This window comes from Oncorhynchus masou, chromosome 28 (genome assembly GCF_036934945.1).
Source record: "Oncorhynchus masou masou isolate Uvic2021 chromosome 28, UVic_Omas_1.1, whole genome shotgun sequence".
In the NCBI taxonomy this organism is placed as follows: domain Eukaryota; kingdom Metazoa; phylum Chordata; class Actinopteri; order Salmoniformes; family Salmonidae; genus Oncorhynchus; species Oncorhynchus masou.
The window spans coordinates 37807858-37826995 of record NC_088239.1 but is presented as its reverse complement, the minus strand read 5'-3'; the positions used below and the strand labels follow the sequence as shown (position 1 = coordinate 37826995).

At 40.7% G+C, this 19138-nt stretch overlaps 1 protein-coding gene across 3 annotated transcripts; it reads right to left on the bottom strand.

Annotated features, from left to right (window-relative positions):
• Nucleotides 1–1211: 1211 nt before the first annotated feature.
• On the bottom strand, nt 1212–19113 carry LOC135517550 (ras-related protein Rab-18-B-like). 3 transcript variants are annotated; one of them, XM_064941961.1, is made up of 7 exons: nt 18940–19113; nt 16295–16350; nt 11287–11348; nt 10792–10864; nt 9901–10019; nt 4759–4825; nt 1212–3866 (listed from the first exon to the last, which is right to left on the bottom strand). In XM_064941961.1, the coding sequence occupies exons 1-7, from the start codon at nt 19005–19007 to the stop codon at nt 3694–3696; spliced, it is 618 nt and encodes a 205-aa protein (XP_064798033.1). In that variant the 5' UTR covers nt 19008–19113; the 3' UTR covers nt 1212–3693. The 3 variants fall into 3 exon arrangements, with proteins under 3 accessions (XP_064798033.1, XP_064798034.1, XP_064798032.1); XM_064941962.1 differs by lacking the exon at nt 4759–4825; XM_064941960.1 differs by lacking the exons at nt 1212–3866; nt 4759–4825 and adding an exon at nt 4832–9544.
• Between the last annotated feature and the right edge of the window lie 25 nt (nt 19114–19138).

Genomic DNA, 19138 nt, shown 5'->3' with positions numbered 1-19138 from the left:
GAAGTTCTGGAAAACAGTAAAAGACCTGGAGAATAAACACTCATGTCTCTTAATGTTGATGATGTAGTTGTTACTAAGAAGTAGCACATGGCTGAGCTTTTTAAATCAGCACCTCATCAGGTGAGGATTCCTATTTGACTCAGCCATGTCTCCTTGCCCATCTCAACTCCCACCCCTTCTAATGTGACTAGCCCCGACGCTCCTCCCTCCTTTTCCCCTGCCTGCTACAAAGTTTCTCCCTGCAGGCGGTCACTGAGTCCAAGGTGCTAAAGGAGCTCCTTAAACTTGACCCCCCCCCCAAAATATCTGGGTCAGATGGTTTAGACCCTTTCTTCTTTAATAGTGCTCAAATATTTTTTATTTTGTTTTTGAAATACTTTGCGCAATTGATTGAGGTCTGCCTGGAGAGTGCAAGATGGACAGGGTTTGTGTTTTTGGAAAAGGATACTATTTGAACTCAGGTTTGGGTTTTGAGGTTGGTGGTGGGTGAGCACCCTCTGGGACAAATGTGCCTTCTATTTGGAAGTTAGCAGTGCCTGCCTTGGCAACCTCTATTCTGTGGAATAAAGCAGATATTTAGGTTGAGAATAAGATGAATGCTACATTATGTACGGGCTAGGTCTCTGTTGATGCTACAGACATTCCGTTATGTCGTAGGTCTGTGTTGGTGTTTGACTGAGACATATTTTGAGACTAACTGCCTTTGCTGAGCGGTGAGGAGAACGGAGGTTAGCGGGTAGCGGTCAGCTCTGCCAGCCCTTTCATAATCACACAGGAATGATGCACATCCCAGTCAAACCCACCGCACCAGGGTAAAAGAGTTATTGCCGTAGTGCTGTTTCCCGAACTTCTGCCCAAAAGATGATTTAGATACATCACAGGCCTGGGAGCCAACGGAAGAGTCATTGGACTGTTTTTAAAACAAACACACGTCTACGTATCTACGTCTCCATTCCGTATCTATAAAACTGAGGAATTCAAATTCTGAAAAAATGAAACAGGCAAAAAAAAAAAAACTTCCTCTCACCAAATGATGACATTTCCAAGTCCAACATGGTAAGTAGTCTCGGTGTTTTCCATGAAGACTTCTTGGATGAGGTAAAGTACAATTACTGTGTGAAGATTTATATTAAGTTAATAGGATCTGGCGCTTTGTTTTACAATAGGCGAAGGCTCCTTAGCTCGGGCAGGAATAAGCATTAACTTCAGAATCCTTTAAAAAGCATTTTATTCACATAATACATAGTGTGGTTTTATAATTGTAATATGGATACATTAAAAATTGTACAATCCATACAGGAATTATTTTTGATAGAATTCCTAAATACACACATTCATTTACAATGTGTTTATATGCTGTCACATAAGCAAAAAAACAAAACAGAGTTCAAGAGTTAGTCTGACTCAATCATAAAGCAGACAATATAATATCCCAATGTAGTATACTCTATAAACCTGTTTGGAAGGTTCTGGATGCAGGTAAATCTAACTAGTGTTGTGTAAGTGTGGTTCATACTGTCCAAGATTGTGTCCGAAATAGGAGTGACCCGCTTGGTCAAAAGTAATGCACTATACAGGCAATAGGGAGCCATTTGGGACACAAACCAAATGTCTCTGCAAGTCATTCCCAGACTAAACATGAATAAATCAAGAATTCTCATGCAATTAAGGATGAGAAATAATGATATTCTGTTTAGATACACTGTAAAGGCATCTGTGTCACTCCTGCCACAAATATAGGTCATAGGTATGGCCACCCAAAACTACATTTCCCAAACACATTCTGGCCCTCAAGCAGGGCTGGGCGGTATACCGTATTTGACTTAATACCGGTATTGATGCACTTACCAGTTTGAGTTTTTACTTTACCTTCTATAATGGTATTTCTATGTTTGGTTTGTTAACTCCGGGTCACATAATTTTTAGTTTACTCTATTTTTTACTTCAGTTGTCTCTCTCCATCTGCTGCATGCCGCTAACCACACTAAGCCAAGCCCCATCACTTAAGAGAGCAGTTGCTTGACATGCTGCTTTCCACAAGTGTTCTATACACTATTAGTTTCTGTATCTTACGGTCTGCAAACTACTACCTACTAGTTTGTCTTTTCTTAGCAAGGTGTTGCTAAAATAATTTGTGTTAGTTGCTAACGGTATCTTATCAGAGAAGAATAGGCGAAGCATGAATGTTGGCTAGCTAGCTATATTAAGTTAGAAAACATGTCATGTAACATTTAATTAGGGTCACCTGGAAACACTGACCAACACTTGGGTTCCTAGCCTGTTAATAATTCCTATGATTTATTAATTTGTCATGTCAAACAATGTATTCAAGTTGCTGCCCACTATATTTCAATTATAGAATTAGAATAATCATTGGCATCACTCCAACAGTTCACCAATTAACTGGGCCTATATTTCCCCCCCATATCATCCTGCGTGGCACAATGGGGAAATTATAATAAAAGTGCAGGAAATATAGAAATTAATCAAAATGCTGAAAAATGTATTTTGTTAAGAGTTGGATTAAACAGTATAAATGGAGAAAGAACTCTGCAAAAAAACATTTGTACAGGGTTTAAGCCTCTTTAATTTCAGATTTCAATGGAAACACCCATATGACTCATTGTATTCTTTAATATAAAACACTTTTTTCCCCCACTCCACATAGGGATGAATTATGAAAAGCTGAAGCTAGGCTATAGCATTGATATTACTAATATCATCTGTGTGAGTGGCAGATGGGCTGTGACCAAACAGGCTATTAGAACAACTAGAAACAAAACAGCAGCATTCGTTCGTTTAGTTCCTTTTTCATTACACACACAATGGAAAGCCACCCCCCGGTGCCTGCCAATATGTTTGATTTATAAACCCTTCAAAAACAGGCTGAAAAGTTTTAAGTCAAAGTCAATAAAAGTAGTAAAACTTCATTCCAGAAACTTCGTAACTATTACTTTTGAAAAAAAATAGGTTTGTGGACAAAAGAGAGACTCATTATGTGGGACTGAGTGGTGAAAGGGAATACAAGACGACTTGGGCTGATAAGACTATAAAAAACAGAGCTGTTAGAAGAGTGAGCACTGGAGGATGACAAAGGTTGCATGATCACACAGGGCAGATACACCAGAGAATCAGCTCTGCAGCCAACCCACACTGGTTGTGCTTGCCTTGCTAAGAGGAACAAAGTGCAAAGGGAGAGAAAATAGGAGGAATCTACAAAGATGGGAGGGCAAATAACATTTGTAAAAAAAAGTGAAATAGAACAGGTGATAATTAAAAGAAATCCTTGCTAAATAAGCATAATACCCCCATGTGCTATTGATGGTATTGTGTTTTTTCCTCACTATTCATTACCAAGTCATACACTCATTAATTTTCTCAATTCCGGTCAGTGGACAAAGACAGACAGAAAGAAAGACAGGGAAGACGACTTATAAAAAGCATTATAGCCATGATACCAGGAAGTGTGCAAACAGCAATGTCCCTATGAATGATCACAGCCAGGAAGCTTAGGGTGCTGGTCAGGAGCAGCCCTGCTTCACACCACACCTCAGGGGCTGATGGGGGAAATAGTCTGAATACCACAGCCTTCATAGACCTCTTCAAAGTACATCAGCCATTAGTGTTTGGTAGGGCGTCTTTCAAGTTTGTGTGTGTATGTGATTTTTGTATATGTATGTGAGTATGTGTTGTCTACACCAAGGAGCAGTAGCCCCCACAGCTACCCCCTGCAGTCTGGTCCTGCCTGCCCAGCTGGACTCCTCGGCCCTGCGTCTCGCTCTCCCACAGTCCCGGCGTCTGGATGATCTTCTCAACCAGCTCCTCAAACGCACACTGCACCCCATCTCGCGTCTTCGCACTGGCCTCTGGCCCACACGAGACAGAGATAGAAAAAGAGAGTGTGAGAGGAGGAAGAAAGGACACCGACTGGCTGCTTCTTCATCTCCTCTAGCTACTGAACTCCACAGCTGCAACGCAAGATGCTGAAAATATACTGAAACCAGAATGTATCATTTTCCTAAAGATTCTTTGTGTGCCTCCCCTGTGCATAGGGCCCAACAACTCCATTTACCCGTGACTATATTCATGACAGAGCCTTATTGCTTAATTAGAATGTGCTCCCCTGTGCCATCATTTCAACATCAGGAAGTTATTTTAGCTAAAATAAAATAGCCATAAACTCTTGATTGGTAGAAGTTATTTCTGTTCTGATTGCTGAATGGAATAGCAAAGACATGGACAAATGGTTCATACACTAGTTTGTCTTACTTGTTGGGAAAGTGGTCAACATTATTGTTTCTTAAAGTGGAGAAAAAAAAAAGTAGTTGACGCGGTTACTAAAACAGCCGTATCTCCGGATTGGTAGAAGGTATCTCTGTTCTGATTCATTATTTATTCCAATGTTGGTCTCACTGCTCTATAACACATAGCGTGTGTGGTTATCATATGAAAATGATCTAAAATATGTAATACTAAATCTAGGCAAAAGCATGTTAAATGTACACTAATTTCAAGTCATTAAATTGCTTTATTCAAATAAATCCTGAAAATTTAACCACAAGAGCGGAGGGTTTGGCCATGAATCAATGTGAATAAATGTTAGAGAGGACAAAAAAAAAAGAAGTTAAAAATAGAACTAGGCAAACATTTCAATCCAAGTATGAGAGATATCCAAAAAGCAGATTCCCTTGCATAACGGTCTACGATAACTCATGCCCCGGGAGAGTTCGAGGGGAATCTTCTCAGCTCCTGGCTTACCTATAAACAGCATGGAATGTTTTCTTGCAAACTTCAGGCATTCGTTCCTGTCTAGTTCACGGTTTTCCTAAAACAAAGAATAGTCATCTTTTATGAGGTCTGTCCGGCATACCTGTCAGCTATGGGGAATATGACTGGGCTGGAAATACAGGAAACATAGTAGTCCAGTCAGTCCCACAGACAAAGGCTAGTACTACACAGTACTGTAAATTATGTCACTCAAGTTATTACTACAGGGTCAACAACAACAACCAAGGACATATAATGGTGGAAGATGAGCATGACATGAATACAACAGAGGCAGCAGGATACATTTCAATGTAATTATATGTTTAAAAGAACACAAACTTATGGAACTAAACCCAGAGAACATGTGGCCCACAGCAGTGTTTTTAAAAATGTTCACATGGGCTCGGACTGTGTTAAAATATGATGAGGACATACACACTAAGACCTCTTCTCTCAGTTCAGTTTAATGGGGCACAACTGGATGGGGGAGGTAATATTACTAACAATACATTCCAGCTCAAATTGGTAACATACCCATGTAGTATTAGTGATGCACCGATATGACATTTTTGGCCGATATCGATAGCCGATAATTTCCTTGAGAAAAAAACCCTGATACCAATATAAAATGTTTTTTTTTTTGCGACCTTCTAAGCATTCTAGTACAGTTAAATAGTTAACACACACGGATGCAGCAGTCTAAGGCACTGCATCTCAGTGCAAGAGGCATCACTACAGTCCCTGGTTTGAATCCAGGCTGTATCACATCCGTCTCGTGATTGGGAGTCCCATAGGGCGACGCACAATTCGCCCAGTGTCATTTGGGCTGTCATTGTAAATAAGAATTTGTTCTTAACGGACTTACCTCGTTAAATAAAGGTGAAATAAATTCAACAATGGTACATTTGTATTTCATATGGCACAACGATTCATCGATACATATGCTATAATGCTGGTAACATTGCACCAACAGTGCTGGTCATAAAAATATATATTTTTCCAGTAGCATTAGTAAAAAAAAAAAAAAAAAAAAAAAAACCTCCACTATTGGGCCTAATCCTTATGGCTAGCTTCACAACACATAAACCAGTCCGGTCAAGCCTCACTAGCCAGATGAAGCTAGCTGGCTGTTTATAACCTTAGCTTTGGGCTAAGTAGCTGGCTAGCTATTTATTTTCATGAACTGAAGTTCAATTTCAATAGGAGAACAACAAGTGGCAACCTAGCTAATACTTAGTCACAAGGATTCCTAAATCATTGCTAAGAATAATGAAAATGACTGCAGTTTCTACTGCTCATTGTTTTCAGGCTGGTTGTATTGGTGCTAGCTATGTACTAAGCTAAAGCTAGCTGCCCAAGAAGTTGCGGTCAAACAAATGATGCTTTATTACCAACGCAGTATTGTAAACACATCGTTTCTGGCCGGTGTTTGCAGACTTTTTTTGTACAGCTTTGACAGTGCTACTGTATCTTTTTTGACACGCAAAGACCCAAACGGTGTTCCATAGTATGTATGTCGTGAAGCTTATAGCAGTGACGCTATCACTGTGTAACTCCGGTAGGGCAACATCTGAAAAATAGCACACTTGGTAGTGTGTACTGGTTGGCTTCCGCTGACTGGTCAAGCACATTACCCACGACAGATAACAGTTGATTGTCAAGGGCAAGGAATTCCATTATCTTGACTTTAATGGATTTCACCTATGAGTGGTCTCGCTGAAATTTTCTTAATGTTTCAAATGACTGCTCTATCCACACAGCAGACATTCTGGGCTAGGTTAAGAATATTGTGTTGCACGTGTAGCACAAAATTTTACGTGGCGTCATTACGCCACCAACATTATATAGGTATGCACGGTAGCATTGACATCGGCTTTTAACATCGGGCTGATACCGATTGACATTTTTAGCTAATATTGGCCGATTCCAATAAGTTCACCGATATATCGTGTATCCCTAGTTGTTATTGTAGTATTTACTGGATTACTACACAGGTATAAAATAAAAACTTAATGTAAAGTGTTACCCTCATAAGTAAATACAAAGCATTCCACAAATTGTATAATGTATGCAATAAAGTATGTGTTGTCATTCTCAGGACGGAATCCCTTGTTACCTGTAAATTATAAACTAACACATTTCTCCCTGATTCCAGACCACTCTGATTTGACAAACTCTATACTTAGCAAAAATATAAAATTAATGTAATGTGTTGTTACTATTTTTCATGAGCTGAAATAAAAGCTTCCAGAAATGTTCCATATGCACAAAAATCTTATTTCGCTCAAATTCTGTAGACAAATTCATTTACATCCCTGTTAGTGAGCGTTTCTCCTTTGCCAAGATAATCAAAATGGCTTAAACAGCATGATAACACAGGTGCACCTTGTGCTGGGGACAACAAAAGGCCACTAAAATGTGCAGTTTTGCCACACAACAAAATGGCACAGATGTCTCAAGGTGACGGAGTGTGCAATTGGCATGCTGACTGCAGTAATGTCCAACAGAGGTACGGCCAGAGAATTTAATGTTAATTTCTCTACCATAAACCAAATCCAATGTAGTTTTAGAAAATTGTATGTGTATCCGAGCCAGGGGTGTTGAGGAATATTTCTGTCTGTAATAAAGCACTTTTGTGTGGAAAACATCATTTTGATTGGATCGGCCTGGCTCCTTAGTGAGTGGGCCTATGCCGACCCACGGCCTGCCCAGCCATATGAAATCCACAGATGAGGGCCTCATTTATTTATTTAAATTTACTGATTTCCTTCTATGAAGTGTAAATCCACACACACGAAAGTATTCACCCCCCTTGGCATTTGTCCTATTTTGTTGCCTTACAACCTGGAATTAAAATAGATTTTTGGGGGGGTTTGGATCATTTGATTTACACAACATGCCTACCACTTTGAAGATGCTAAATATTTTTGTGTGAAACAAACAAGAAATAAGACAAAAAAATGAAAACTTGAGCGTGCATAACTATTCACCCCCCCCATAGACAATACTTTGTAGAGCCACTTTCTGCAGCAATTACAGCTGCAAATCTCTTGGGATACGTCTCTATAAACTTGGCACATCTTGCCACTGGGATTTCTGCCCATTCTTCAAGGCAAAACTGTTCCAGCTCCTTCAAGTTGGATGGTGTACAGCAATCTTTAAGTCATACCACATATTCTCAATTGAGGGCTGGGTTTTGACTAGGCCATTCCAAGACATTTAAATGTTTCCCCTTAAACCACTTGAGTGTTGCTTGAGCTGTATGCTTAGGGTCATTGTCCTGCTGGAAGGTGAACCTCCGTCCCAGTCTCAAATCTCTGGAGCAATGAAACAGGTTTCCCTCAAGAATCTCCCTGTATTTAGCGCCATCCATCATTCCTTCAATTGTGACCAGTTTCCCAGCCCCTGCCGATGAAAAACATCCCCACAGCATGATGCTGCCACCACCATGCTTCACTGTGGGGATGTTGTTCTCGGGGTGTTGGATTTGGTGTGGGTGGTGTGGGTGTTGGATTTGTGCCAGACATAGCGTTTTACTTGATGGCTAAAAAGCTAAATTTGAGTCTCATCTGACCAGAGTACCTTCTTCCATGTGTCTGGGGAGTCTCCTACATGCCTTTTGGTGAACACTGAACGCGTTTTAAGCAATGGCTTTTTTTCTCTAGCCACGCTTCCATAAAGCCCAGCTCTGTGGAGTGTACGGCTTAAAGTGGTCCTATGGGCAGATACTCCGATGTGGAGCTTTGCAGTTCCTTCAGGGTTATCTTTTGTCTTTTTAATGCCCTCCTTGCCTAGTCCATGAGTTTTTGTGGGCGTCCCTCTCTTGGCAGGTTTGTTGGGGTGCTACATTCTTTCAATTTTTTTAATAACGGATTTAATGGTGTTCCGTGGGATGTTCAAAGGTTTGGATATTTTTTTAATTTTTAATTTATTTATTTCACCTTTATTTAACCAGGTAGGCAAGTTGAGAACAAGTTCTCATTTACAATTGCGACCTGGCCAAGATAAAGCAAAGCAGTTCGACACATACAACGACACAGTGTTACACATGGAGTCAAACAAACATACAGTCAATAATACAGTATAAACAAGTCTATATACGATGTGAGCAAATGAGGTGAGATAAGGGAGGTAAAGGCAAAAAAAGGCCATGGTGGCAAAGTAAATACAATATAGCAAGTAAAACACTGGAATGGTAGATTTGCAATGGAAGAATGTGTAAAGTAGAAATGAAAATAATGGGGTGCAAAGGAGAAAAATAAATAAATAAATTAAATACAGTAGGGAAAGAGGTAGTTGTTTGGGCTAAATTATAGGTGGGATATGTACAGGTGCAGTAATCTGTGAGCTGCTCTGACAGTTGGTGCTTAAAGCTAGTGAGGGAGATAAGTGTTTCCAGTTTCAGAGATTTGTGTAGTTTGTTCCAGTCATTGGCAGCAAAGAACTGGAAGGAGAGGCGGCCAAAGAAAGAATTGGTTTTGGGGGTGATTAGAGAGATATACCTGCTGGAGCGTGTGCTACAGGTGGGATATGCTATGGTGACCAGCGAGCTGAGATAAGGGGGGACTTTACCTAGCAGGGTCTTGTAGATGACATGGAGCCAGTGGGTTTGGCGACGAGTATGAAGTGAGGGCCAGCCAACAATAATATAATAATCCAACCCTGATCTGTACTTCTCCACAACTTTGTCCCTGACCTGTTTGGAGAGCTCCTTGATCTTCATGGTGCCGCTTGCTTGGTGGTGCCACTTGCCAAGTGTGGTTGCAGACTCTAGTGCCTTTCAGAACAGGTGTATATATATATATATATATATATACATACACACTGAGATCATGTGACAGATCATGTGATTGCACACAGGTTTGCACACAGGTGAACTTTATTTAATACATTATGTAACTTCTGAAGGTAATTGGTTGTACCAGATCTTATTTAGGGGCTTCATAGCAAAGGGGGTGACTACATATGCAAGGACCATTTAAAAAAATAATATTTCACCAATATGATCTATTTTTTTAATGTCCATTACATGAAATCCAAATTTGTTGTAATGCAACAAAATAGGAAAAACGCCAAGGGGGGTGAATACTTCAGCAAGGCACTGTATTTATACACACACACAAACAGACTCACCTTATCAATTTTGTTCCCGACCAGCATCTTGACGAGGTCATTCCTTGTACAGTACGTCTCCAGCTCATTGAGCCAGTTGTCTAGCTTGGTGAAAGTATCCCGTCGTGTTACGTCATACACTGAGGGAGAGATAAGAGACGAGATGCTCGGTCAGAAACATTTTTTGTCTTCTGTCACCAGAAGGCTGCAGGACATACTGTCACTGAGGGGGGCCACTTGACCTTTCAAACTATGTTCCACAATAACCCGACATATAAAAACACCAGAATCTGTATGTTTTACATAATTGAATAGGCCTAAGCTTAGGGCTGGCACCGCCATAACTGTTGGGGAACGAACAGCTGACTGAAGACAGGCTGGCCAATTACTGTCATCCAATTACCATTCCCCAGAATTTCATGACCGTCACAGCCCTACCTGACCTGTGTATCAACATAGTGAGTTACAACACTGTTCCTGGTCTTAATAGGTACTGAAATGATGAGGTATGGTTGCAAAATCCCAGTAACTTTACCCAAATTCCAGTTTTTCAGAAATCCTGGTTGGAGGATTCCTAGATTTCCTGCTAACTTGCCCTCCTGATACAGGAAATTTTCAAACATGATTTCTGGAAAACCTGGGAATTGTGCAACTCCAGGATGAGGAAAAAGATACCTACTTTCATTTCGAATGGGAGCTCTACTTCACCCGTGGTGTTAACCACTATGTCATAGCCTCCACACATTGTGTGCTTCGGAGGATGTCTGCTTTAGCGTTAAGAGTAGTAAAGTCTGTTCCAGAGAGCAAGGAAGAGGACAGGATGAAAATCCATCAGTGTCTTTATGGCGGCTGTCCGGACCAACAGTGGCTGACTGCGTCTAAAGCGTCTGAATTATGAAGGTGTTTGCTCACCCAGGATGACTCCCTGAGCGCCCCGGTAGTAACTAGGCGTCAGGGTTCGGAAACGCTCCTGGCCAGCCGTGTCCTGCAAAAGACAACCATTACAGCTCTGGAGTCTGGACCATAACAGCTCTGGGCACATCAAAACACAACCCTCTCAGCTATCATGCTCTGGACACATGGTGAGGAAGATATGGTGGTGTGACGAGGACAGAAGCATAACAAGTGATGCAGGACCAGGACTAAAGCATAAAGATACATTTGACTGCCATCTATCATTGATGGTTGGTGCTCAGAATGCTGTACATGATCGCTATCTTGTGGACATTTAGTGAACACCATTTTAAGCGGAAGGAATGGGAATTCAGCAATGTGATAACTTTTTTAACTAAACCTTAAAAAACACACATACCTAGGAGGTAGAACTGTCAACAACAATACAATTGAATATGCATCCCAAACCAGCTCCTTACCCGTCTGAATTTCTAAGTTCAGAAGAATACATACCCATATTGCCAACTTTGCCCTGTTCCCATCCACTGAAATGGTCTTCACTTTGAAATCAACGCCTGCATGAACACACACAAAATTTCACAGATGATTCATCACACAAGTCATAAACGCCAAGAATATGAATCAAGAAGAAGCATGATGATATTATGTGATTCATTTAAAATGGTCAAAAACATTCATAGGCCTACATACCACATAATATGTGTCTGAACTCATACTAACCCTTCCACTAGTCAAGACAGGGTTTCAGCCTTGTGCACTTAAATTATGATGCGAGTCCTGATTTAAAACTACACAGGGAATATGTGGTTTAATATGCAAAGATCAAACAAATACAGCAGCTTTCAATACAACAAAAAACTCCACATGTGACATCGCTCAGAAGTGTAATGATTCATTCTTGAAAATCCCCTCCGTTCGGCACGAGAAATACATTTACATAAAATAACAGCGCTGTGCTCGTCACACTCGATGAGTAAATCTCTTCTATGGCTTCTTTCAGCGCACATGGCATGAAGCGTTTGGCTGGAGGTTATTGCCCATAGTTTTAGCACACACTGAAAGATTTATCAAGAAAAACATATCACCGGGATGGAGTTGTTTCTGTCTGGACCAGGCCCCAGACAAGATCCAAAACAGAGGGGGGTTAAGGACATCAGTCTTCCATTTTCCTACACCCCGCGACCCAGGAGGTTGTCAATCATGGCCATTCGTTCTTCTCCGAGCCCAGCAGGGTCGCTCCACTTCTGTCGCCAGTCGCGTAGCAATTGACAATTTACACTAAACAGTCCTGCCGGCCTACAGGTCGTGGTGTTTAGCACACACTACAACAGTTCACCAAGTGCCATGATGCAGTATTTGATTGATATATCAACTTTCTTCTGAAACTCGTCAGTCTATTCTTGTTCTGAGAAATGCGAGAAATTGCCAAGAAACTGAAGATCTCATACAACGCGGTGTACGACTCCCTTCACAGAACAGCGCAAACTGTCCCTAACCAGAAAAGAAAGAGTGGGAGGCCCCGGTACACTGAGTAAGAGGACAAGTACTTTGAATGGCTAGTTTGAGAAACAGAGGCCTCACAAGTCCTCAACCGTCAGCTTCATTATATAGTACCCGCAAAACACCAGTCTCAACGTCAACAGTAAAGAGGAAACTCCGGGATGCGACAATGTTTCTGTAGCGATCATGTAATTGGTTTGAAAAACAAATGCAAATAATCATATCATCATTCTGACAGGTAGGCATCGGCTACTTTGAAGTTAACATTCCAATTGAGAAGGTTAATGGGAAAGCCTTTCCATCCCTACCAGAAGGATATCATTAGCACCGCACACATACACAGATAGGGGCATTCCTGTGCAGTTTCAGAAAGTTACTGATGTATTTTGTTCTTGTCTTATGATTAACTTGACAAATGAATGCATTTCTAATAAATTCTAATAGATTTAAATAAGTTCAATACATTTTTTTATATGGTTGTATTCCATTTTAATGTCTGGATTGTGTCCGCAATGCAGATTTTATAGGGCCCTAAATATAGTGAACAGCCGCCAAAGGCACCAAGTCAGTAGCAGTGCCAAGTATTTTCCCCAGGTTAATAGACTACAGATAAACAGTGTCTGAGGTTCTGCTTTTAGGCTATTTATGAGATATTAATCTGAATTTCTCATCACCATAGTAGTTGTTGAATAATAGGGAGGTAGTTGTATTTGGTTGGCTCTATTTAATGTCAAATGGGCAATACAAACCATGTGTTCCAATACAGATTTATTTAACATGCTGCTACAAAATTAGAGCAAGTCTCAAATAAGATGTCTCCAGAGACCTCTGAATGTTTATGCCAATATGACAAGTCTATAGTGAACCATCATCTCTGATTGTTCTGAAATTGTTTATTTTGCTAGATAAGATTAGCATTCCTGCAACATTATTTTGATCTGAGAAATTAAGCTAATTGATTGCACTCAAATTGTCCATTTTAATTTATAGAATTCATATATGTTCCGGGGGGCCGGAACATAATTACAAATCCTTTATAGACTGCAATTTCACAGCAAGAATCAAAGATATAATAATATACAAAAACATGATAATTTCAAACCTTACATTTGTATACGATCACGCCTCTCTCTATTATTAGACGGAATACATGGGAACAGATTTCCAAAATTAAAAAAAAAACTGGTGTTTTTACATAATAACTGGTGTTTTTATTTTATATACACTGCTCAAAAAAATAAAGGGAACACTTAAACAACATAATGTAACTCCAAGTCAATCACACTTCTGTGAAATCAAACTGTCCACTTAGGAAGAAACACTGATTGACAATACATTTCACATGCTGTTGTGCAAATGGAATAGACAACAGGTGGAAATTATAGGCAATTAGCAAGACACCCCCAATAAAGGAGCGGTTTGGCAGGTGGTGACCACTTCTCAGTTCCCATGCTCCCTGGCTGATGTTTTGGGCACTTTTGAATGCTGGTGGTGCTTTCACTCTAGTGGTAGCATGAGACGGAGTCTACAACCCACACAAGTGGCTCAGGTAGTGCAGCTCATCCAGGATGGCACATCAATGCGAGCTGTGGCAAGAAGGTTTGCGGTGTCTGTCAGCGTAGTGTCCAGAGCATGGAGGCGCTACCAGGAGACAGGCCAGTACATCAGGAGACGTGGAGCAGGCCGTAGGAGGGCAACAACCCAGCAGCAGGACCACTACCTCCGCCTTTGTGCAAGGAGGAGCACTGCCAGAGCCCTGCAAAATAACCTTCAGCAGGCCACAAATGTGCATGGGTCTGCTCAAACAGTCAGAAACAGACTCCATGAGGGTGGTATGAGGGCCCGACGTCCACAGGTGGGGGTTGTGCTTACAGCCCAACACCGTGCAGGACGGTTGGCATTTGCCAGAGAACACCAAGATTGGCAAATCCGCCACTGGCGCCCTGTGCTCTTCACAGATGAAAGCAAGTTCACACTGAGCACGTGACAGAGTCTGGAGACGCCGTGGAGAACGTTCTGCTGCCTGCAACATTCTCCAGCATGACCGGTTTGGCGGTGGGTCAGTCATGGTGTGGGGTGGCATTTCTTTGGGGGGGCCGCACAGTCCTCCATGTGCTCGCCAGAGGTAGCCCGACTGCCATTAGGTACCGAGATGAGATCCTCACACCCCTTGTGAGACTATATGCTGGTGCGGTTGGCCCTGGGTTCCTCCTAATGCAAGACAATGCTAGACCTCATGTGGCTGGAGTGTGCCAGCAGTTCCTGCAAGAGGAAGGCATTGATGCTATGGACTGGCCCGCCCGTTCCCCAGACCTGAATCCAATTGAGCCCATCTGGGACATCATGTCCCACTCCATCCACCAACGCCACGTTGCACCACAGACTGTCCAGGAGTTGGCGGATGCTTTAGTCCAGGTCTGGGAGGAGATCCCGCAGGAGACCATCCAGTTTAGGATGATTTGCATTTGAAACAGCGTAAAACAAAACCAAAGCATGGATTACTGTCATACCTTGCTTACAGGGTAAGGAAACCAATGTTCTTTTTTTATTTGGATGAACTATCCCTTTAACGTTGGGGGGGTTGTTAAAAAAAATCATCCCAGAACAGCACCATCTAGTGGTCAGAAACTGGTAATGCCATAGGCTGAGAGAAAAACCTTTCTTCAATGACTCATTTCTCTGAACAGGGGAAAAAAACATCACCAAGTTCACTGGTTATACATTACATAGGAGGAAGCAACAATACTGTGAGCCGAAGCTCCATACTAGTCAGACATAGAGAACTGATACCATATACTTGTTGTTGGGGTGGGATTGGTGTGGGGAGATCATTGGTGGCTTTTGACAATTTATTTGGATTCCTCATGTCTAACTCTTGGTCCAAATCAGACGTTAGGTAGTATATTTATTGGATATTATATGAATCCTCTTTAAAAATGTCCAATTTGGGTGCAATCAATTAGCTACATATCTCAGAGATCAAATTATATTTCAGAGTAATGTTGCAGGAATGCTAAACTTATCTAAACTACAGAAGTGATTTCAGAACAATCAGATGGTAGGGGTCATGCTTGATGAAATGACATGGAACAACCCCGTTGCTTTATACCACAGCTGTCAAACTCATACTACGGACAGCAGTGTCTCTGCGGGTTTTCACTCCTCCCTTGTGTACTTGATTGATGAATTAGCAAGGAACTCCCCATATCTGGTTGTCTTGGGCTTAATTGAAAGGAAAAACAAAAACCTGCAGACACTACGCTCTCCATGAAATTAGTTTGACACCCCTGCTTGATAAAAAGAGAGGAAGGAATAAGCAGGAATTGAGTGGTTTTCAGCAACAAATCACAAGGGACTTGTGTCAATGTGGGGAGTTCCGTAGCTAGACTTCTATGGGGACATCTGTTTGGCAAATATGTCAAGTTGGCCAAGTAAAATAGGAGTGAGGCATGCCTACCTCTCTGGGAATCCACAGGCATGTATGGTTGTTTCAACAAAGACTACATTGTGCAGTCAGAATAACTTCAGAGAAATCACATTATAGTTTTAAAAAAGCACAAAAAAAACGTTGGTTTTCATGTCACCCCATCCCAGTAGTAATCAATAGCGCTATGAATTTTTTGCCTGCCTTGCACTTCTTCCATTAAGTCACTCCTGGCTGTTAACTGTCTCAAGGCTACCTGAAAATAATAATAGGGGTGTCTTTGAAGAGTCTAATTGTTTGCTATTCTGATATAATTTCCAGATACGTGAAGGAAAGAAATAATTATCCTTTTCCCAAACCATGTATTTCACCATCAGATGAATTACTCATTCACTGTAGACCAGGTCGTATCAAATTAATTTGATTGAATTTAGAGAGTATTACATTTCAAATAGTTGTGATATTATCTATGCTTTTGGTTCAGAATACTAGTTAGGGAGTACAAGTTATGCATTTTTTATTTAACTTTTAGGCAACACAACTTATTTTTTCTTCATACAGTAAGAAATTACTTACCTATTGTTGCTGCCAATTCCGGGTCAAATGTGTCATCTGTGAATCTCAAGAGAAGACTGCAAAAAAATAAACAAAAGATATTAACAGGGAACTTGATGAAACCTTACCATGTCTCTTCTATGGCCGATACGTAGAAAACATTTAATTTAATATGTGAGTCAACCCTTAAACAGTTTTTAGAGTAGACCTACATAACACATTTGAAATGAGGGCCACAAAGTCTCCACAAAGTCAAATAGCCAAGGGAACGTTTACTGGTATTGTACAGAGTCTGTGTTTGGTTTCCAATTTGCCTAGATATCGCTAAATGAAAATCAGCCCTGCCCTGGGAAGCTACTTGGAGTCCTCGCCCACCCCCCCCAGGTCTATTTATTGCAAAATGATTGGACATGAGAACAAAGGCCTACATATTCAACACAACAACAACCAGACATCAGATTACATCATTACTTGCTGCATGGTCAGAGGGTCAGTGTTCAGTTGTGAGTCACTAATCAAGTGCTAGGAACTGAATCACAGTGCTAATGATGTAGCTAATCCTTATTATTTCCAGTCAACCCAAACACAGACAATAGCCTAATGTTCAAATATTCTTATTCAACCATACTCTAACTTCCTTCATCCATATCCATAAACAAATTGCTTCATCAGGTAGAATGTCAGAGCAATGACTGATCATTGTTTTATGTCTCAGTAGCAATGCGGTTAGCCTAAATAATAGAACAATAGCAATGCAACATGCCAATTTGTCTGGTAGAATGAAACCTCTTCTCTGCTAGGGATATTTCTAATGATTTGAAGACCTAGGCAGAGTGGGGAAAATAGAGAATGAGATATATATATATATATACATACACACACACATAATGGCAGATATGAGCATGGAGTCTATTAAATTCAAACAAGTTAAAAATACATGTTTGAGGAAGATACCCAGAACAGCCAGTTGAAACATTAGCCTTGGCCTACATTGCTCATACCAATAGTTAGACTTACTGTATCCTCATCAAGAGATGGCATTGATTTTTAAGAGTCTATAGTTAACTAAACATTATTTAACAAAAAAGAAGAGGACTGTTTACTGAAATCATAGAATTGAATTGTCTGATAGGCAGTAAACCCTCCCTCATCAGTCAGGTGGAAGGAATATTTAGTTTCACTCTACCGTTGGGTCATTTCTTTAATTAAACTAATTTACTTGATTATTTCGAGAAATTTAAGGCTGTCTGGTCTGGACCAAAGGCATTGAATGAAAATGGCATCTGACTACTGTGTGCAGTAGTCCCCATGCTGTAGTAATAAAGCATAGGACACGTGCCATCTCCGCATTGGTTTTTAGGAGCATATACCCATGTGGGTGATTGAAAAATGAACTGAGGTCCACACCCCAGTCCAGTTGGTAGTGCACCTTAAAGTGGGTTGCCAACCTCCATATAAAGTCCAAAGAAGAAGCCTGAAGGAGGAGGGATTACTAGAAACAAACTCAGTTTATCATTTTATCTGTGGATTAATTGTCGGAGCAGAGGACCTTGTGCATTACAGGTAAAATAACAACCCAATGTTTATATCCCTGGACAAATTAGCTAGCAAGAACAAGCTAGCTAGCTAAATTGCTATACATGTTTCATGCTTTTCGACCTGTCCCCAAATAAATATATTTGGTTCATGGCCATATCTCCATGTTAAAGTGCTTGTTTATGGAAAATAGATGGAAGACGAGGAGACCACCTATGCTAATTAGCTATCTTGCATGCTCTTAACACCTGTGTGGGAAGTGTAGTTTCAGTGGATGGAGACACCCAGAGATGTATGTATCTGTGAAAAACTGCTACAGTAAGTGTATCTTTTTAATTTTTAAGGATTCTTTCTCGCTGAGCCATATCGCAAGCTATGATTAATGAGGATTCTAAACATTAAAAAAACAATATCGGGATTGTAGTTCACATGAGGCAGTCCTGGGCGAAGCTAATGGCCGAGAGCTGTAGGGAGAGTTTTCAAGAACTAACATTACTCAGACAAAACATAATTATTTCTAGCATTCTAAGAGCCAGAGATATACACAGCTTGGTACATGTTGGCATCAACCATTGCATAACAACATTCTACTATTTTTTTTTCTTGGAACATATGTTGCCAACATAGCATCCATTAACATTATATTATCTGTTGAGTATATTAATCACTCAGGACACATAACTCTAGTTAAACTGCTGTCATACGAGGCAGGGTTTATCACTTCGCGGACACTTTTCCTAATAAGTGAAATCACTTACTGATGTGACTACTGAAGGTAGATCAATACATTTGCTTTGTCAAACTGTGTGAAAATATGTAATTACAGCCACCCTAGTTTTTCTCCACTTAAACACAACGTTCCACGCAGCCATGCTAGCAAACGTTGTTAGCGAACTGATGTGGGATAGCAAACAAGTGTGTTACATTAGCCTGTTCGCTGTGGTCCCCTAATATACATTCGTTTTTGCTTTGTTGATAACCTCTGCTTAACTGACAAAATATTGACGTTTAATTATTGGGCATATTTTTAATCGAGACAACAATAGCTCCTAGCTAATCGTCCCGACTAACAGTTAGCTCAGTGAAGTTGTTGTAGAGCTAACGTCAGTTGGTTACCGTAGCCTTCTTACCTGGACTTCCCAACGCCACTTTCTCCAATTATTAATATTTTCAGTGTTGTCAAAACGTCGTCTTCCATCTTCCTATCCTATCAATTCAACGGGTAGCTGTAAAATACGACCCAGAAGTGTTGTCAGCCGGGGAGCTGAATGATAAGACAACCAACACTTCTCGTACTTCCGGTTTCCCTTGGTAGATTTCCGGTATAAT

Excerpts from the sequence above, each read along its gene's own strand:
- LOC135517550 (XM_064941960.1), bottom strand. The coding sequence starts at position 19,007 with ATGGAAGACGACGTTTTGACAACACTGAAAATATTAATAATTGGAGAA. Across the intron at positions 10,020-10,791 it reads CGCTCAGGGAGTCATCCTGG|TGTATGACGTAACACGACGG; the intron begins GTGAGCAAACAC and ends TCTCTCCCTCAG. Across the intron at positions 9,545-9,900 it reads TCGGGAACAAAATTGATAAG|GCACTAGAGTCTGCAACCAC; the intron begins GTGAGTCTGTTT and ends CTGTTCTGAAAG.